At 32.1% G+C, this 22,489-nt stretch overlaps 2 protein-coding genes across 2 annotated transcripts in view; one reads left to right on the forward strand and one right to left on the reverse strand.

Moving 5' to 3' along the window:
- Positions 1-466: 466 nt before the first annotated feature.
- LOC123655918 lies at positions 467-2,007 on the reverse strand. The gene is made up of 3 exons (XM_045591660.1): positions 1,944-2,007; positions 981-1,749; positions 467-702 (listed from the first exon to the last, which is right to left on the reverse strand). The coding sequence occupies exons 1-3, from the start codon at positions 1,967-1,969 to the stop codon at positions 604-606; spliced, it is 894 nt and encodes a 297-aa protein (XP_045447616.1). The 5' UTR covers positions 1,970-2,007; the 3' UTR covers positions 467-603.
- Positions 2,008-7,985: 5,978 nt separating this feature from the next.
- Positions 7,986-22,489, forward strand: part of LOC123655917 (cadherin-related tumor suppressor) — a 117,407-nt gene continuing 102,903 nt past the window's right edge. The window contains exon 1 of the mRNA XM_045591659.1: positions 7,986-13,139. Within this exon, the coding sequence (XP_045447615.1) occupies positions 7,986-13,139 (5,154 nt within the window). The remainder of the gene's footprint in view (positions 13,140-22,489) is intronic.

Here is a 22,489-nt window from a genome sequence, read left to right on the forward strand (position 1 = left end):
TTCATTTTCAAAACATACAAATTAGATGTATTTCTTCTCTATCTAAGTCTTAAAAGAACGATACCTAATATTTACAAATGCACAAAAGTTTGTGCGACTCGTTAGCTGCCGATTGAAGGAAAACATCTCAACAAGATTCACTCGAAAAATTACCATCTTCCTAATTGATAGGTACACAAGTATTCGGAAATCGTTATTATAGTCACATTTTGTACGTTCACTTGCATATTAACTACGAAACTTTATCAAAATTAGTAAAGAATCGAAAAAGATTGGAGTAACTATAAATATTAAATCGATTACTTATTTTATAGAAATCCAGTCAGCAACAATTGATTTTCTTGAAACAAGATTGTTATTGCAAGTAAAATAAATATATATTATTTTAGATGGGCGGCAAAAAACTATTTAATTTAGTCGTTGTTAACGTCTAAAATATAGCTGTATGATAAGTACATTTTTATAGACAAGAACTATTCCTTTTTTTTTCATTTTAAGTCGCCTTTTCTCGTTAGGATATTTTCAGGTCGCTGTTGCCATAAATTTACAATTCTAAAATAATACTCAGTCTCATATTAGTTGGCGGTAAACAAATACATCAATTTAAGTTGCGATACGATGTTTCAGTCCTCGAAGTTCCAGTACAAGATCGGAATCACCAGCGACAAACCGTTTGTCAATTCTTCGTGCTTTCAAACTTTCCTGAAAATAAACTTTTTATTTAACAAAATAGTACTTAACATATTTTATTAAGTAAAGTATATTTAGCTGATAGAAATTCCCCGCATCCCGCACTACCCGATTGACCCGACCTTAGAGTGCGTGTCACCCACCACCCCCAACCCGGCCAAGTTATTTTTAGACATCGGGGTTCCGCAATCTCTAAATGAACGTAATGTTTTAAACTATAAAATAAGTAAAGAAATAAATAAAATGTAGTTAGCGTATGTTTCTTAATTCGTCAGAAAGTAGGTACTTACATGGCCTTGTTTTTCGAGAAACTTTGTAATCGTGTTGTAGAAGGGAAAATTAATTTTATCTTTATCGGAATGATGGGTTTTATGATTGTGAGAGGTCTGCGCTGGACGGGGCATTACTACTTCTTTGTTGATATCTTTTACTTCCTCTGTACTACTTTCGGGAGCTGGAGTTGTTACACTTCGTTTATTTCCATTCCAGTTTATAAAAGAGTCACTATAATCTTCGGAATAATCGTCATCTTCAATTTTAGGAACAGTTTTAGGTACATGGTAATGTGGTTTTTCGGCCAGGGCCTTTAGTTCTCGGACATCTTCATCTTCGTTTTCTTTTTCTTCATAGTCAATATTTGAAAAGGCAGCTCGAGCATTTTCTCGTCTCCTTTGTGCATCTTGAGCCATTTGTGTAAGAATTAAATTGTCTAGGAAAGCTGCATTGACATCATCCATATTATTTGATTTCCACCGAGGTGTTGATTCACTTTCAAACCATGTCTCTTGACCGATAGGTAAAGTGGCTAAGCGATCTTCTTGTTTCTGCGGCGCCTCATTTGCAAAGTGATCATATGGGTCATAATAATATGTGTAAGGAACTTGACCGTATACTTCAGCTACGTTTACAGCTGGAGCGTCGTAGTAGTACTGAATTTTTGGGGCATAATAGTAATCGTCTTCAGAATATTCCCTTGGAGTCTGAGCGTACATAGGCCATCCTTGCAGTGGATAGGTTTTTGCTTGTGCCAACAGATAGCAAAGCAAAACTATCCACATCCTACAATTAATTATAATGAGTTATAAATTTTTTTATATTCTAAATCATTCGAATAATAAAGAAATAAAGTAGTAATGTTGTTATATAAGAAATTATTATATGCAACATATTTTATTTATTACTTTCGAATTATTTAAGTGACTGATAAATGTTAAATTGATTATGAATTTAAGCTTTATATTACAATAACTTACCTGAGTCCAGAGTTTACAATGCACATTTTGCACAATGATCCTTCGTAAAGTAGGTTCAGGGCACGACTGTGACGACAGGGCGGGTCGCAGTCCTTTATAAGCTAGTCGCCCACGCGCCGCCCACACGTTCTCAATGAACCACCCTGCGTACACCCTACGGAGGTGGCTGGGTGGTGTTTCCCATTCTCAGCTCCCGCTACATGACTATCGATCGCGCCCACAGATTATTCATCTTACTAAACAGCACGATTTTTGTCGATGTATTGTTAAAGATAGTCGTATCTGTTGAATAAGTGTATTTTTGTTAGTACGTAATGCTAATAGTAGTAAATGTTACTTTTTTGATTTTTCGGGCTACTCTTGTGACATAGAATACTTGAAAAAAAATACAAATTAAAAACATGCAATCAAATTATAGAATCAAGTACCTATAAAATGATAAATTAATTTTAAAAAAGTATTTCATATATTTTTTAACATTAATATATCGGAAAATTTAATATTTTACAGTTACACATTATGAAGACACTAAATGAATTTATTTTAAGTATAGGTTTATCGGTACTGATAACTCCTTTACAACTTTATTTGCGTCATTATGATGTTTAAGTGTAAACCATTTTTTTTTTAAATTTCTACACAGCTACATACAGACACAACTGTGTCTGCGATAGTGATATATGATTTAAATTATTAATATTTAACACTTTTAGACAATGTTACCAAAATTTAACAGCCTGTTGAAACCCTACTGAGAATCGACCTTCTACTCTAAATAAGGATAATGGTGTTTACATTATACATGTGTCATGTCCTTGTCCTTCTGACATATCCTTGATGGTATGATGACGGCCTAAAAATGTTTCATAAATCAAGGGGCATCAGATTAATTCTTAGTATTATTGTTATTATATACTGTTTTTACCTAAATCCTTATAGAATGTACTTTAGTTACACTGAGTGATTAAAGATGACTAGGTAATAACAGAAATATAATTTATGAAAGTATTAAAGGATTATATTTACATGTTTGTATCAACTTATGTTTATTTGTATAGAGGGTTGTTTACGAGAAAAAGACCTCATTACTTACTTACTACTTCGTTTGGTGATCGCAAAAGGTTAAAAATAAAAGGTTTAAAAATTTGTTTGTTGGAGGTTATCACTATTCAATCATTTTCGTATAGGTAATTAATATCCTCTGGTGCCCTCCATTTCTTTAGATAGCAGTACAATTGATGGTGTTTTTATGCTCTAAGTGTTTACTATTCACGGGTGTGTGAGACGTAGATATAGCCTGTTTTTCAAAAAATAAAGGGCCTTAAAATAGATTTCACGTACTAAAAAGTGTTTTCAGCGATTTCATAAAATCAATTCAATGTGAGGTATAGTTTACTTTTACATTAAATTATCGTAGTAAACATTATTTCAATGCGACATAGTACAAAACAATGCAGTGTTTAACTAATTAATGATTTTACCTGTTGGTGACTATATAAGAACTTCGTAATAAGAAACAGGAGGAAACTATTTTTATAAAGGTTTTATAACTACACGTGTAATCTGTGCAATTTTAAAAATAGAAATATTTTAGTACAGTAGTATATATGTAATGAATTTAAATATAGAATGGAACATATTAATATAATGTAATTTATAGATTATATGAAGGTACATAAGGTGTTCGACTCCTAACTGCGTTCCATCAAATGGAGGGTTCTGTAGGTGTAATAGATATCATGTTCCGCGTAGAATTTTTTTTGCCCATTTTTTTTATTTGACTTTGTTTAAATAGACGAGCAGCTTTAATAGACTCATTTTTCATGATACCTCTCGTGAGCGCGTAAGCACGACTACAATTTTCAATGAAAACCTCCTACGAGAAAAAGAATTCGTTTCCATTTGCGGTTCTTTAGTTGTATGTGGCAGTTACTATTGATATTTCAATTTATCGAAGTTTTTTAGGGCTAAGAAAAATAGTATTGGACGGTTATGCATAAGAACCTTGCCAGAGTAGCTCTTATATTAAGACCAAGTAAAATTTTTAAAAGTACCATTCTTTTTTTTACGTGGAACGTGATCGATAACTCCTGCAGAATACCCTATTTGAAGGAACCCAGTTAGGAGTCGAAAATACAGTATAGAATCTAATAATATATAATATAACTTTCTGGTCCTTGACGGTTGAATAAAGCTACACTAAAAGACTGAAGATTAAAAGTTTTTCTGTTTTAATCTAATAAATTCAGGAGTCAGTTACCCATCCGAATTAAAACTGTTTTTTGTAAAGGTGTAAAAAAATGTCCGGCTACGACCCACATATCGACTCTAACCAGTAATCAAAAATATAAATTCGACAAATAATAAGATAACACTACGCGTTATCTTTACGTATTTAGATAATAAATTTCATTACATATTCATAACGTTGTAATAAGCGACATCCGTACTCTGCGCATTTATAAAATTAATTTTTGATAAAGTTAGACGCAGATTACTGTGTAGCAACATGAAAATTGATTGAAATATTGTGTTAATATTTTATGACCCTTTGTGATATTTTATACATAACATAATTTCGACAATTGTACAACAATAGATGTCTTCTGACATGCTGATGATGACAAAATTAATTTGTCAATGTTAAAACAATTATAAGTATATACTAGTGGTCATCCAGTGGTTGAAATTCAAACATAATTAATTTAAATTATAAGTATGAACATTGTTAAACAAAAGAGTATATGCGTGTGTGTAATGCTTTTTCATTGATTTAATGTAATGTTTTTGCTTCACGTATTAATATATAGATTAATTATTACATTTTTATTATATGTATTGATATATATTATGATTATACGAGTACGTGAACCTTTGATGAAAATAAAACCGTGATGCTTGAAGTTGTTAATGCGAGTTAAAGTGACGTTTACGTATTTGTGTTATTGATACACCATAGCGCAGGTCGGAAGAGGGTTAAGTCGCGATATGTTATAGACGTAACAGTAGAAGTGCATTATCAACTTCGGTAGCGGAAGTACTAAATAAGAGGTCGATGACCGCCTGGCGCCCCAGCGACGTCGTTGCAGGTCAATATCTAGTAAAATTGATACCTGGGTTTCATAATCTTAAAAATACCTTCTTGAAACTTTACTCAGTATTGCAAAATTTAGGCCATGACTATTTCCATAAACTTTTGCTAATGCTCTTGAGGAAAGAAAATTGTAAAATTAAAGTTATTTGATAAACGTCACCGACTTGTTTAATATTATTTTATTGACTACTACTAATACATAACAGAAGTCTATATTGAATATAAGTATCTTTCTAGACAATAAGTATCGTTATTATTCGTTTGAAGCAAGGTGAAAACATAAGGATAAAAATACTTTCTAAATTAAATACGTGTAGGTGTACTAAAATTCCTATAATCTTCCTATAATATTCCAACAATATTCCAATAATATATCTTATAAGTGTTCTTAAAGCCATCTCATATTTTTTTGATAATATCAGTTATCTTATTTTATACATATTTAAAAGCCATTAACCCTGAAGAAGAAGAAGAAGAAAAAATAATACAATATTAAAACTGTTATCTGTTATTTAGCTCGATGTAGACTCGTATAACAAAGAAAGAAATACTAAAAATAGCTTTACTATTACAGCGAGTCAATTGAAGACGCTTTCAGATCCACATTAATTGATTTTTCTTTGTGACGTCTTCTCAATTGGAAGTTTTCAATACACGTCTGTTTGTTATGTAATAGTGTGCTTCATTTTCCTATTGGCTCTGAATTTACACACATACACACCCACACACAGCTGTACAGTCATAGTTTAACAGCGTAGGAGGTAGCTGTTTCTATTAATAAAAAATACGGTATTTGTGCTTTTCTGAGATATAAGTATCTCTTGTGCTTCTCTATATCGCAAAAATAAATAACGACTTTGAAAAAAACTCATTGGCATTGTTTCTATTGTTTGTGATAAATTAATTAAAATATATATTTATGAAATGAATATTGAAACGAGACTCGAAAAGAGTATCTTTACGTAAGTGAACAACATTCCTTAATATTATTTCATTACTTTATTGTAAATTAATGTTATAATAACATTGCTTCGGTTTCATTAATGAACTGTGTTACAGAAATTGTAGACTAATTATAAGTTATTATGTTTTAGTAATTCATAAAAATTATATTTGTTATTATTTAATTCGTTATAATAATAAATAGTAATAGTGTAGGTAGATTCAGTTAAAATGACGTAGGAGGTGGAAATGTGCTTTTTTGATATGAAACGCAAGCCAGCTAAGTATAGGACTCTTTCCATTCATGAGGATAGGTCCTTACGTCAGAACGTCCCGCAGGGGGGCAAACCCCCCTAGCCGAAGCTGCTAGCAGTGGAATGGGGAAGTGACGTCAAATCTTTTCAGCAACAAGTGTTTCAAATGAAAATATAGACAGTACAGTACATGTCTATTTTTAGCCGCCCAAAGGAGCCCTTATGCATACTGAAGATCCATTGATTAACGTATCCATGAATAAATAGTCGACTTTTGGTTAAAACAAAAGCCTTTAAATGAATGCTACGTATTAGAAAACTCTCCTAAATATATTTGTCGTTTCCTTTCATTGGCTTATTTTTTATTTGTTGTTTCATAATTTTTCATTTAATTATCATTATTATTATAATTTTTAACGTAATGTAAGAATATGATAATAATTTATACTATGGCTTTAGACAAAACTAAAAAAAATGACTACTCGTAATATTTTTAAATGTTTGCAGTGACGCCATCTATTGTCAGGCTTCTGTATTAGATTTTAAGTACTAAGAGAAGCTTAATTCAACGATACGCTTCACGTCATAGTCTTGATACCGAGCTTAAGTTTGCTGTAGATGGAGCTTTAGCAAAGTTTCTACTTTTATCAATTAGTTTGTTTTTAATGTATATGTACGTATATCATACACATATGAAAGTTAGAAAATAGTTTACTTAAATTTTGTATTTACTGTTTATAATTTTGTCCTGATAAATATTTATAAAATGGTATAATAACGCTCATCTGTAGGATAAGTTATGTTACTATAATGTTTTATCGAAATATTAAGATTTTTACCATAAAATAACAATAATATTTCAACATTTTTAAAATCCACACCAAACAACTTCAATAAAGTTCAACAACACAAATTCAATGAAGTTTTTATTTTATAATTTTAAACATGATTTAAAAGACATCAACGCGCACATTAGTCTTTTGTGCTGTACATTTTTGCTAGGAATGTTACAAATGTTTTGATGTACATATGTACACATTAATTACTTTTCTTTTTTTTAATCAAAAAAATTAAATATTTATAATGAGCTTTCGAGAAAGTTAAATAAAATGGGTTTTTAGTATGAAATGATATATAAATATCAAAATAAATTGTGAACATACATATTAAATATTTTAGTTATGATATTATAAGTTATATTAAGTAATGATATAAATAGTACCTTGGGCGGCCATTATCTTAGCATCATCATCCTACAGCCACGAGCTTTTAAGGCTGCGGGGAAAGATCGCCGCGGAGCAGGGCGGGTCGCGGGGCGTCAAAAGAACCTTCGCCCGCCAGTACCGTGTCGAACGCGACGCAACTTGCAGGTTGTTATCGTTGCGGTTTATACATAACCCAGTTAGAATAACTTAAAAGGATTGTGTTTATATATTGTGATATCTTTATTTGATAAGAGTTGTTTACATACTGTTTGTTTAGTTTACTTCGATTGTTACAAAACAATTTTAAGTCTGTAACTGGTGCAGATAGTGAGTGTCACGTGTGTTTACGAATGAATGTGACGGCGTAGGCGCAACGTCGGGTCGTACTTTCTGTGAGATATTCGTGCTCGCGCAGGTCGTCGCGGCCATGTTGCATACCTGAAACGAGCGAGTGCGCGACACTGCGCGAACGGGACACAATAAGCGGTTTCGTCACGGGTTACTTTCGCTGCAGGAGAACTAATCTTGCAATGTTATCATCAGTGTCATGACCAGGATGGGGCGGTGGCACGTGGTGCTGGTCGCGCTGGCGCTGCTTACCGGCGCGGGCGCTAGCGCCGCCGCCGAACAGATGCAGTCTCGTGCCGTCGACACCGGTGTAGACCTTCGTGTACCCGAGGCTCAGCCTATTGGAACTATTGTCGGAAGAATCCCTACAAAACCCGGCTTTACGTATCGCTTTAATGAACCACCAAAAGAGTTTATTCTTGATCCGATGTCGGGAGAGATAAAGACGAATTTAGTTCTCGATCGCGAAAATGTAGATCGTTATGCGTTTGTTGTTCTTTCGAGTCATCCCACCTATCCTATTGAAGTGAGACTTCGTGTAACGGACGTAAACGATAATTATCCAGAATTCCCAGAACCCGTAATAGCTGTAGCGTTTTCCGAAAGTGCGGCTCCGGGTACTAAGTTATTGTTAGACGCTGCTACCGACAAGGACTTGGGTGAAAATGGCATTGCTAATGATTACAGAATAGTAGATGGTGATAACGACGAAAAATTTCGTTTAAATCTAACAGTTAACCCGAGTGGGCAAACTTCTTATTTGCATTTAGAAACTACGGGAAAGCTGGATAGAGAAACCACAGATTTTTATATTTTGAACATATCAGCGCGCGATGGTGGAAATCCACCGAAATATGGATATCTTCAAGTAAACGTTTCTATTTTGGACGTTAATGATAATCCTCCTATTTTTGATCAGAGTGACTTCTCTGTATCACTTAATGAAAGTGTACCCCCGGGAACAACAGTTTTAAAAGTAACTGCTACAGATAGTGATTTAGGTGACAATAGTAAAATAACCTATGAAGTAACGGAGACCGAAAAACAATTTGCAGTTGACCCTGAATCCGGTGTAATAACAACGGTTAAAAAACTTAATTGTCCAAAGTATTGTAGTAATACAACGTGTAATATGACTTGTGTGCTAACCGTTATAGCAAAGGATCATGGGATTCCACGCCAAGATGCAAGAACGTATGTCACCGTTAATCTTATAGACGCAAATGATCATGATCCGGTTATTACTTTTACTTATGTGCCACCAACAGCGAGTTTTGCTACTGTTGATGAAAATGCAAAAAATGGATCATTGGTAGCTGCCATTACAGTTACCGATTTAGATGCAGGTCTAAATGGTAGAACAAGTGTGAGTATCGTAGCAGGAAATGAATTAAATCACTTTCGATTAGAAAACTCTAGTAGCGTTTACATTGTTCATGTAAATGGCATTTTAGATAGGGAAGAAATAAGTAAATACAATTTAACAGTTGTTGCTACTGATAAAGGTATACCTGCACGGACTGCTACTTCGTTCCTTGTAATTCATGTTAATGATGTAAATGATCACGAACCAGTATTTGAAAAATCAGAATATTCAACGGTATTAAGTGAACTTGCACCTTCTGGAACTTATGTAGCTGGTATAACAGCTACTGATGAAGATTCTGGTGTAAACGCTGAAATTTATTATGATTTTTATGATGGAAATCAACAACAATGGTTTTTAATTGATCATTTTACTGGTTTGGTAACAACAAGAACCGCTTTGGATAGAGAAATTCAAGGAACAGTTGAATTAAATGTGTCAGCAAGAGACGGTGGGCCAAATCCTAAATGGGCTTATACTAGATTAAAAATTACAATATTAGATGAGAACGATGAAGCACCGTCTTTTCCACAAACACAAATTAATGCAACTCTTCAAGAAAATATCAAACCTCTGAAAGAAATACTTATAATAACTGCTTCCGACTACGATCAAGGAACCAACGGTTCAGTGTCATACTATTTATCACCTAGTGTAGAGAGAAAATATCCAAACACTTTTACATTAGACGCTATAACGGGTCAATTAAGCGCTGCTACAGAATTAGATAGAGAAAAAATACCATTATATGAAATTCAAGTGATTGCTAAAGATCAAGGATATCCACCGCAGTCATCAACAGCAACAGTATTTCTTAAAGTTCTTGATGCAAATGACAATGATCCTGTATTTTACCCTCAAAGATATTTTGAAAGTATAAGAGAAGACGCAATTCTTGGATCGAAGATACTCAAAGTAAATGCAATTGATTTAGATGAAGGTGAAAATGCGAAAGTCGTATACAAGCTTGAAAGTGGAGGTGACGGATATTTTGATATTGAACCAATAACTGGTAATATTATCTTACAAAAAGACTTGCGTAATTCACCGAAAGAACTGTATTCTTTGCGCATATCGTGTAAAGACAAAGGTAATAGACGAGCTGTGGAAGATGCATTTATTGATATAATTAAAACTTCGCACTGGAAAAGTCTGGAATTTGAAGGATATAATGGTTACAACTTCAAAATAGTTGAAGATGAAGGAAATACAAAGTTTCAACACGGTCGTTTTGTTGGTAAAGTTACTACAAGAACATTAATTGAGTCAGTATCGTATTATATAATGGAAGGAGATCAAAAACATGTTTTTAAAATAGATGAAAAGGCTGGAACAATAACAACCGAATCCAACGTTGATCGTGAAGATAAAATGACCTATCATTTGAAAATTATGGCTAAAAGTGGACAAGCTTTTGGTTTTACGACTGTAAATATTTCGGTGTTGGACATAAATGATAATTACCCATATTTTATTGAAGGAAAAGATGATGTTCGCATTCCAGAAAATATGGCAGTAGGACAGGAGGTGTATTTTGCCAGGGCCACTGATCGTGACTCAGGATCTAATCGGACTATTTCTTACGCTTTAAGTTACAACCCTGATGATAGTTTTAAAATATCTGAGACGACGGGTGTAATATATTTGAATAGAGCTTTAACAAGTGAACCTGGTACTGTTTTATCCGTCGAAGTTACAGCTTCTGATGCTGGTAGACCTGTTCTTGCTACAAAACATACGATTACTGCTATTATAGAAGATGTAAATGATCATACTCCCGTATTTGATCATACATCCTACGAAACCTCTTTGTTAGAGTCGACATTAGTCAATACTAGGTTCTTTTCAATATCCGCTTCAGATGCTGATTTGGGGCCAAATGGTAGAATATCGTATTCAATCACTGAAGGAAATATGGATGGAAAATTTGGGATTTTTCCTGATGGTTATCTTTATGTAAAAAATCCACTTGATAGGGAAGAAAAAGATTATTATTCGTTAACTATAACAGCGTCTGATTATGGCAAACCACCAAGATCGTCACAAGTTCCGATTGTTATTCACGTTTTAGACGAAAACGATAACAGTCCACAGTTTACCAATACAACATTTATATTCAAAATTAAAGAAAACGAGCCTCCTGATACTTTTGTTGGTAAATTGACAGCAACAGACAAAGACATAGGGCGTAATGCAGAACTGACATTCAGTTTACCTATTGCTCAAAATGACTTTAGAATAGACTCGAGGAATGGTTTCATTAAAACATTAAAATCTTTTGATAGAGAAAACTTAGCTCAGAATTCTGGTCAAAATTATATAACATTAACGGTTACAGTTAGTGATAACGGTAAGGTTCAGTTGTCAGACTCCGTAAGAGTAACCATATACATTACGGATGTCAATGATAACGCACCTATATTCGTGCGAACTCCATATGCCGTTGAGGTTTCTGAAGGTACTGCGGTAGGAGCTTCTATTATGAGAGTTTATTCTTCAGATGCCGATGAAGGTCTTAATGGAGATATATATTATAAATTAATAGGAGGAGATGATATGGGCAAATTCATGCTAGATGAAGCTACTGGTCAACTATTTATTAACAAACCTTTAGATCGTGAATCCGTTGATCGTTATCTACTTACAATATTGGCGCATGACTCCGGTCAAGACGTACGTCTTTCTTCTAGTACGACAATAAGTGTAGATGTACTTGATGAAAATGACAATGTGCCGTTATTTACTCAGACGCAAATGAAAGTTTCAGTTATAGAAACGGAACCAATAAATAAGAAAATTATACAATTTCACGCAACTGATGCTGACTTAGGTATAAATAAGGAATTGCAATTTTCTATTTCTTCGGGAAATAGGAAAGAAACATTTTTTATTGATAGCTATTCTGGAGAGCTCTTTCTACATAAGCATTTAGATTACGAGGACTTAACTTCTTATGTATTGAATATAACTGCTACAGATAATGGAAATCCTAGTCTTTCATCGAGTATTTCGTTTATAGTAAACGTCATTGACGCAAATGATAATGCACCAGTATTTACTAATACTGCTATTGTTAGACAAATAAGAGAAGGAATTCCGACTCATACTCCTATTGTTACAGTAACAGCCGAAGATCCCGATTCTGGTTTGAATGGTAAAGTGTACTACTCAATTACACACCAGGATCCAAATGATAGTAGAAGGCATTTTGCAATTAATAATATTACAGGTGTCATACATACTTTATTACCCATTGATAGAGAAAGCATTGACACATTTAGAATTACCGTTGTAGCTTATGACAGAGCCGAACCACCTTTTGCAAGATTATCTGCTGAAAAACTAGTGACTGTTATTGTAGAAGATATAAATGACAATGCACCTATCTTTGTTTCGATGAATGCTGCTGTAATTAATTCTGCAAGATTAGGTCGAAGTATGAGTCATGGAATATTCATTATGAACGTTTTGGCTCGTGATCTCGACTCGGGAACGAACGGATTGGTTACTTATAAATTAATTCATGGTAGTAACGATATATTCGATTTACATAGAAGCAATGGTGCATTAACGTTGCGATACCCTCCCGTGGTCCCGGACGCAAGATGGAATCTTGTCATTAAAGCAACGGACGAAGCTGTGTTAAGTGAGCAGAAAAGTACGGAAACTTACGTGAGTGTTATAATGGGTGGAATGGAACTAGAAGACATAACATGGACAAATGTAGGATCTATTAGTGTGTCTGAAAATGAACCAGCTGGAACGCCTGTGTTGAATTTAACTAATAACTATAAAGGGGGATTAGAGTATTATATAGTGAATGTGACTGGTGATAACAAACAAGTGGACAGATTATTTGACATAGATTCCTCATTAGGGATCTTGTCAACTGCAATTTCATTGGACAGAGAAGCTGGCGTTGATAGATATGAAGTTGAAATTTGTGCTGTATCTTCGAGTTCCCCGCTGAAATCAACGAAAACTAAGGTATATATTCTATTCAATTATAATTGTTAGTGTATAAATTAAATTATTAAAAGTGTTTCAAAAAGTAGATTCTTTGGACAGATCTTGAGATTAAATACCAATGTTATGTACTATGGATGTCGAGGTACCCTTTACTTACTTATTTTAAAGCAGGCAATCCAATTAACTTTGCACAATCGTCGGTAGAAGACAAAACATCGGCACCGTACTGTTGTTAAAATAAAAATAAATTTAAAACGAATGCTCGTTAGCGTACGTCGGCTTGCGGACTCTAATCGGAGACTCTAAATTAACGATAAGCTGTGTCTCGCAACGATATCACAACATTCGTTCTGAAACCTTCTGAAGATTAAGTGAGACATGAATTTTGTTTGTAATTCATTTCGTGTAATGCAAATATTTACCAAAAATAAAAGGTAACATAAATTAACAAAACGCTATAGCAGTTTTACACTTCTGGTTTGATATTAAAAGTACATCATTTTAAAATAAAGAAAACATTAAAAAATACCTAGTTTAAAAAAAAATCTTAAAACGTTTGAGATAAAGTAAATGATGTGTCATGACAATCGGTCATAAAACTTTATTTATTTGTTTGTTATTGATTTTGGTACTAACATTTCTGGCTTCAATTTTTCTCTACTTTTAGATTTTTAATATAGTTATAAATATTTATTAAATACCACAGCAATAAATTTAGTAACTAGAATATGATAAAATGAATGGTTTCTAATTTTAGAAATAAAAAGTGTAAATACATTTCAGGTAGGTATTCTTTATAAATTAAAATCGGAGTCAGTGTCGTAATAATTCATAATAAGTCTAAAATGATAAATGTTTTTCCATTTAAATAAAAACAGTTTTATTAGTTCTAGAATAAATAATATTCTTAGATTCTGTGACATGTATTTCTACAAGAAGTTATATTATGATGAGTTTACTTTAGGTCACGTGGACAAACTTTTAGCGTGATTTAATACATTTTCTTCAGATATCGCCTTTTCGAATGCTATCATTTCGTAAAATATAAGCTAGAAGACAACTTTTATTTGTTTCGTTTCATAAAATAACGTAAAAGTATCAAAAATTTAAGATTTCAATAACACTCCGAAGTTTATTCGTTTATACCTTTAAATACACATCGACTTCGGAGGTTATTGACCGTTAAGTGCTAAGTGTCATTCTTAATACACATTTATTTTGATATAAAGGTGTTTTTTTTCGCACATTAGGACTGTTACGCCATATGAGAAAGATATTTTATTTCAAATTATCGATTTGTTTTTATAATACTCGATATATCCCTGATATACGAATATTGTTTTCGTTTCTGTATTACATTATTTTTGTCAACTTCAAGTCATATTTATGGAGTGTTGTTTAAAAATGTTTTTTTTTTTTTTTTTGTTTCAGCAACTAATATTCTATATTATTTGTTAGAAAATTTTATTATACCTACCAAATACATAAGTAGGTTATACTTATAAAAAACTGAATAATAGTGAACTTGAAATGATATGGCATTTTCAGTTTCACGACCACAAGCGTTATTTTAAAATCGATTTCTATTATAATACAGTCATTAATTTTATTCATTTTTTAAAGTAGACCATCATTTAATTTATAATTACCGTATAAATCCGATAATTAATATTATTAATAATATAGATGATGTCTTTAGACTGGAGATAGAACTGCAGCAACGACTGACTCTATGGCTGATTGCAATATTCAAACGTTCTAGATATAAAGAATGTACGACTATATCTATAAGATCAAGATTTTTACTAAAAGCAAAAAATATTAATAATTTAATGTTATAATACTGCTTCTTACACAATTATACTTGTAAATGTTGAGGTTTTCATAAATATAATATACTTGCGATTCAAGTATACATAGGTCAAATATTTAGAAGGAAAAGATTTAATTTTTTACTTATTTATTATGATTGTACAGAAAAATTAAAGGTTAAGTTTTGAAATTATTTTACAAATATAATACTATGTTATCACTGAGCAACGTATGGTATAGTTTAATGTGAGAAAACGGTACAGTCAAAAAATCCACGCGGGTAAAGCCGTGGCAGAAAACTAATTGAATTTATGAAAAAAATCATCACTTGTAAGCGGCTCGACAAATCGTTAAATAAATATATATTTTTTTTATTTCTATAATGAATTACATTTGATATTTCGTCCGTGAGCTTATAAAAATAGATCTTAAAAAAAACTTTTAATTTTGAGCTCAGCTTAGTTTTGTTTTAGAAATTAGTTTTTATGTCAAATACCTATTTTATGTGTATAAATTATGTATTATCTAACATATAAATAAAATTGTCTATCAGTGATTTCGAAACATTTTTTTTCAAGTACATATATCTAGTTATTTACACAATAGCAAAACACAAACAAACGATGTAAAATTTTTGTTCTATCGAGTTGCGTTCCCATAAAAAAAATTAATCCCGAAAGTTTAAAAAAAACTGGAATTACTATTTGTATTATTTTTACTTTAAAAAAAATATATCCTAAAACCTATTTAGTTAAGTTAAAAGTGACTTGTTTTATAATCAATGAGCTACGTTTCTTCTGTACGTAGGTATAATTAAATTTAAACTGAATTTATATCTGTAAAACATACGATTACAATAGAAGTGAAAAAATCTTTTTGTTTTGGATTCTTAAATTAACGCAGGTGAAACCACGGATCACAGCTAGTTATAAGTATGAGTCAAAGAAAACGCACAGCCTAGCTAAGTAGAGATAAAAATAATTATACATTATAGAATAGATAGATTATAGAATACATAGAAACTTGGCTTTAACCGTGTTTTTGTTAGTGTGGAAAATGGAATAAAATTTTCACTACAATTGTTTGTAGAGCAATAATTCATTATGTGTTTTATGGTGTATTAAGATAAAACCTATACCAGATTGGTAGGGCACAGTAGGAATTTCCTGCTCAAAATATGGAGCAGCCGACTGGGGTAGTACCTCGACCATACACAAGATCACAGCATAATTGTGTTTGCTCGCAAACGAAAAAAAAACCGACTTCAATTACATCGACAAGTAATACAACGTAGATCGACGAAAAAATAGTCAAGCAACTACGCGTTATCAAAGATTCCTCAAAAAGTATTTATCAGATCTCGATAAAATTTATATATGACCACATGATAAACATCAGCTTTCGATTAAATTAAAAATTATCAAAATCGGTACACCCAGTAAAAAGTTATTACGGATTTTCGAGAGTTTCCCTCGATTTCTCTGGGGTCCCATCATCAAATCCTGGTTTCCTTATCATGGTAACAAACTAAAGATATCCCCTTTCCAACAAAAAAAGAATTATCAAAATCGGTACATCCAGTAGAAAGTTATGCGGTATAATACAACGAAGATCGACGAAAAAAGCGTCAAGTAAAAACGCATTATTAGATGTAGCTCGAAAACTAGTTGTTAGATCTCAAATAAATTTAAATGGGACCAATTGGCACACACCACTTTTCGATTAAAACAAAATTTGTCGAAATCGGTCTACCCGGTCAAAAGTTCTGATGTAACATACATAAAAAAAAAAAAAAAAAAAATACAGTCGAATTGAGAACCTCCTCCTTTTTTGGAAGTCGGTTAAAAATAATACTGTTTTCAAGCAGTATTGTGTTCCTGTTGGTGAGTAAGGTGACCAGAGCTCCTGGGGGATTGGGGATTGGGTCGGCAACGCGCTTGCGATGCTTCTGGTGTTGCAGGTGTCTATAAGCTACGGTAATCGCTTACCATCAGGTGAGCCGTACGCTTGTTTGCCGACCTAGTGACATAAAAAAAAAGATTCATTCTTAATGCTGGAACAAAGACACAGACAGGCCAACAACCATAAATTCTAAAAATATTTTGGCTTTCACTTCTATTTCATATCTCTTAATAATGTCTCATGCACACATATATATACTCGTATATAGCTTCGTGTTCGCGGATAGTTTCGTCGTTTGTGAATTTTTTTTGATCCGATTTTGATGATCTTTTTTTTTTGTTAGATGATAAGGAGACCAGGATGACCAGGATGATGGCATCCCAGATAAATCGAGGTTGACCTTCGAAAATCGTAGTGACGTTTGTTAATTTCGTTCGTTTACTTACGTTGTATTACTTGTTGATGTAATTGAAGTCGGCTTTTTTCGTTTGCTATCAAAAACAATTATACCACCAAGAAATAAGCTGCATGATGGATTAATATTCAACTGTTGTCATTTATAATTATAATACACGAACATTCTGTACAGTCTGTTAAGTACAACATATTATATATAAATTAATTTCGATTCAATTGCCCGGATCTAACGGAATTTTATTAGTACCATTTAATGTCTAGGAATTATATTTTTTATGAGGTATTTATCGATCTAACAATTTGATAATCGATATGATAATCAGTTTGATAAAAATTTTACATCTGACGCTAGCACTTATTACTAATTTATTTTATATCAAGAAATTAGCAAACAAAAAAAATTAAACTGACAAGAAGTGACTAATTTTTTATATTATGATGGTATGAAAATATGTCGGTTGAAGTCAGTGCGAGTAGAGGGTGACTATCATCTGACATCGAAAGCGCATTAGGGCGCCGCACTGCATTCCCTCCTCTGATTTATGCAACGTGCTCCCGCCGGCGCGGGCATCGACACTCGCCTTAATGAACGTACAAGTTACGTTATACTGTGAAATAGCTTTCATTATTTCACGCCAATACTAATAGTCTAGTGTCTGTGCCTTTGCCTAGCGTATAGAAGTGTTTTGCTTCTCCAAGATTCGATTGCTTTATTAATTATACATTTTAGTATTTTTTTCTTAGCTGCAATAGACATTATGATAAGGAATGTGTATTAGTAGAAGAAGGTTTTAATTGTAATAATTATTTAGTAACAGGTATTTTACATAAATTTATTTATGAATGCTTAATAGTTAAAAAAATCTAGCAGTTTTATATTATTTAAAACATATATATTTTTATTTTATAAAATAGTTTTATAATAAAAACATTATCATGTCCTACAAAACATCAAGAATATGGATTATTCCTAAATTGACGATATACTCTCGTAGAATTAAAAACTTATTAACATCTTTTGTTTTTATCAACAAATTTATTGGTTGGAACGAACTTGTATGTTAAAAAAAACTTAAATCGGCATTTCAACCTACGTTATGTCGTCTAATGCGTTCTGAGGCGTAATTGATAACGAATTTGGGTGGCACGTCCCTTAAAAGCCTTATCGAGAAAAAAGTCACTTAGTAGTCACCTAATACTTTTCGTCTTTGTGTAGGATAAAGAATAAGGGCATTATGATCTTATCATCCAGGTAAAAAGTTATTATTTAAATAAAGTAAACAAAGTTACATTTATAAATAATAATCTATATATTAATACGTGAAGTAAAAACTTTGTATCCTTTTTTATAAAAATTTGGCTGACGGAAGAGTATGAAATTTCGCACACTTATACTTTATATAGAGAAGCAGTGTAGAATGCTAATATTTTCTTAAAATTATGCATTAAAAATATATTAAGTCAATAATAAAAAAAAAACAAATACCCACACATTGTATTTGACACACTCACGCATATATACTCTTTTGTTTATTTATAATAATTATAGAAGCATAGTTTTTGACAACGGAAGCTTAATAATGTTCAAACTTATGATTTAAATTAATTATGGTAGAATTTTGACCACTGGGCGACCACTAGTTATTATTATTGCTTAATATACCTAATTCTGCAGCGCTAATTTTGACTTAGTCTCCATACACAAAATTTTCACATCGCTAGATTTACATTCCAAAAAAAAATTCAGGGATCAGTTATTGCGATTCAACACACAATTTTTGCAGATTTTCAAGATAATCGAATGTTATCACAATTAGCTCAGCTCAGTCGTGCGATCAAATTAGAAATCCATTCGTCTTGGAGAGAGAGTCGATCGCGTCCTCGATCTGTTAGTTGAAGTGCGTTCCGATTTTCTGTTTTTGAAAATATCTAAGAAAAGGAGTTCCTAATTTAAATGAATAATAATTTAGTTTTATAATTTCGTCAACACGAATTATTACATTTATACCTACTACGTGTTTGATGTTCTGTAAAGCTATTAATATTTTGTATCACAAAGATTTTCAATTATTTAATTTATATACGTTATGGCATACAAGTACACAATTTTTATTTAAATTTGCGTGTTTATAATTTTCCAATACCAATCACAACGCTATAATAGATTTGTTCTCGAATAGTCTACTGTGCCTCTTTCTTATCACTGGTGATTGTAGAGACCAATGTTGCGTGATCTCCCATGCCCCTGGACACCGTTCACTAAGTCTTGACCGGGGTTGCGTATTATGGATTATCACAGATCTTGTTTAATTGGACGTTTATATGTGTGTGTCCATGTGAAGCTAAACCGGTTCCTACTTGGTTTGATGCTTTCTATGTCATACATTGATGTTTATGTATTGCCAGGCACGAGTACGAAAGCGTAATGCATACAGTTCAAAGTCATAAGAAGTTTATTATGATTTGTGTATCATTGGTGAAGGCGTGATGGGAGTTTAGTAGAAAGAGGCTTGTACCTGTCGTGTATTTTATCTGGTTACCTTATATCAAGGGATTATTTAGGACGTAGAGTGTTCATTTAATTAAATGGGAGGGCAGTCGATGTTTTCGGTCCGCGGACTTCGCTTGCGTTCGTACTGATAGAGCTGTTTAACGCTTAGGAAGTTTTAGATTAAGGATCTATGAATCGCGTGAGAGGCAAAGACGTCGATTCAATAGAGCAGTATCTGGTCCGTTTTAATTTATACCGCTTTCGCGATTCATTGCAGCGTACGACAAGTTGCGATACAGTGCGCACATTTAGAACTTTAAGTATGTAAGTAATTTTTATTAGTTCTACGAATTTTATATTTGTTTTATTAAAACTATACAAATAAACATATATTTGACAACACTGTAGGATTTCATGTGTATTCGTTTAAATTGTGTATTTTTATCGGCCACAAAATTATAAATAAGTTTTAGTCATAGTATATAATTTTATGTATGTGATATTTTAGCAGTGTCTCATATAATAATATTATTTTTAATTGATTGATTTCTTTGAGTCATATTTTGATACTAAATATGTGTTATAATAATTTGAATCCATCTCTCTTTTCTCTCTAACTTCGCCTCTATTTTAAGTTGAAGCATTTATTTACTCTTATTTATCTTTAATATCGAAGTACATATACACAAAAAAGTATCATAAATAACATACTTTATTATATTGCTAAGGATGATAAATATGTTATTATAAAAAAAATATTTACATATTTATTACATTAATGCAAAGTAGTTGGACAATGTGGCGGAATGTGTGAATACAATATAATTGTCAGTTAATACAAAAAAACCCTCTTTAACAATCGTTACAATAAAATACAAATGTAACGTAATATCTGTGCACGTTGTAAATTAACTTAAAAAAATTAATTAGTATGCAAAGCTATTTAATAGCTTTCAATATATATTTTTTCTCGTAAATTCCGTTCGATCAATGAGTACGAGTTATCTTGTAGGTAATGTAAATGTACTCAGAATTACTAAGAGTGAAAGTTAAAGAAATTTAATTTAAATGCGGATATTAATATTTCCGTTTGAAATTATAATTGTCGCTACTTTTTAAGAATCAACTAGTTTGGCTGCCCTTTAAATATAACAAAGAGAGGAAAGAGTTGTTTGCATGCAATACAATTTAAAGCTGTGTCGAACTAATAATACTTATTTATTTTTTTATTTTTAGAAACCATATTATTAAAAGTGTCACTAAAATATGCTGTAAAACTTAATGAATTTTGTCGTAATAGCAGCCTTAAATATCAAATCAACAATAAATGGTTGGAACCGTGTGGGACGTCTAGTATTTAACAAACTAAAAAAACATTTATTCATAACTAAAGTTTTTTTATTACATCTCATTTACTGCTCGTTAGTGTAAAGAAAATCGCTATTTAAGAACTCCTTTACGACAGTCAACGCTTCATCGCAGGAAGGTTTTAGGTTGCTCAAAGCTATTATATGGGCATTACTGCCACCTGTAACTTAGGGCTCGCAAACCTTACGCCTCCGCGACGTTTCAGCGTAAAATTGATTCCCTGATGCTATCTAACCTCCCGAGGGAACGGTGGATAAATAAATACTTTGCGATAATCTCCCGAGGTCTGAGACAGGCCAGTATTACAGCAAGCCGGATATATTATTGCATTTTAATTCTGTACCCGACACTCCTCCGTCGCATTACGGCTGTATATGATTTAATGTCTCATTGTATATACCTAAAATTTGAGCCATAATGAGCGTGCAGATTCGATCTCGATTACATGTGCTTACTAAATAACGATTGAGTTTTAATCTTACACATAATTGATTATCTATTCGTTTTAGTTGATACGTATCGGCAATATACTTTTACAAACACGAAGCGTGGGTAATTCTTTGTTATGAAGTGAATGTTTAGTTTGCCCTCAATTTAACTCTTGAGTACACATTATTTCGAATTTATTCATAACTAAAGTTTCTCGTAAAAAATTCAAAATTTCGCATGCAAATCTATTTAACTATAAAGGCTACGCTTTTTTTAATCTCACGGTTAACAATGATATGAAGGTTTTTGATACTTCTTATCATTATTATCATTAATCTAAGAATCTTTTTTTCGGTTGATTTTAGATAAATTATAATTAAAGTAATTATTATCCTCTACAATAATATAAATTTTATTAAAATTAAAAAAAAATGATTTCACCGCGAGAACTACGTAGATACATTACAACTTTATAACGCTTAAATGAAAACAAAATATAACAGTAATTAAGCCTTCGGTTCATAGTATAGTAGATTTAATAGTCTTCAGTTCTTAGTATTGTAGGTTTTTTTTATTTAAAAACAAGGTATTTGTACCAAATAATAATTTTTGCGAGTATAAGACCCATAGCGAGGGAACTGGAATAACTGTTAGACAAGTACAAATAATAATAATAATAAATTCTTTATTGGACAACTTTACAATTTTATAACAATTTTTTATATTACAGGTTAACAACAATTTTTTATAAATTTACTATTATATCCAGAATAGGTAACAATTGTAAAAACAATATAAAGAATAACGCTACTTTCGTGTAGTGCCAATATGTATTGCCGTCAGTCCAGCAGCGGACTGCAATTGGCTGAAATCATGATCATTTAGTTGTTTGAGAAAAAAACCCAAAGATCTTTATGGAATACTTATACATAATTAATGTGGAAAGTTT

Source organism: Melitaea cinxia, chromosome 8, assembly GCF_905220565.1.
Source record: "Melitaea cinxia chromosome 8, ilMelCinx1.1, whole genome shotgun sequence".
Lineage (NCBI taxonomy): Eukaryota > Metazoa > Arthropoda > Insecta > Lepidoptera > Nymphalidae > Melitaea > Melitaea cinxia.

Coding starts and splice junctions, on each gene's coding strand:
- LOC123655918 (XM_045591660.1), bottom strand. CDS start 1,969: ATGTGCATTGTAAACTCTGGACTCAG. Junction 1,750..1,943: donor ATTGTAAACTCTGGACTCAG/GTAAGTTATTGT, acceptor AATTAATTGTAG/GATGTGGATAGTTTTGCTTT. Junction 703..980: donor TTCTCGAAAAACAAGGCCAT/GTAAGTACCTAC, acceptor GTTTATTTTCAG/GAAAGTTTGAAAGCACGAAG.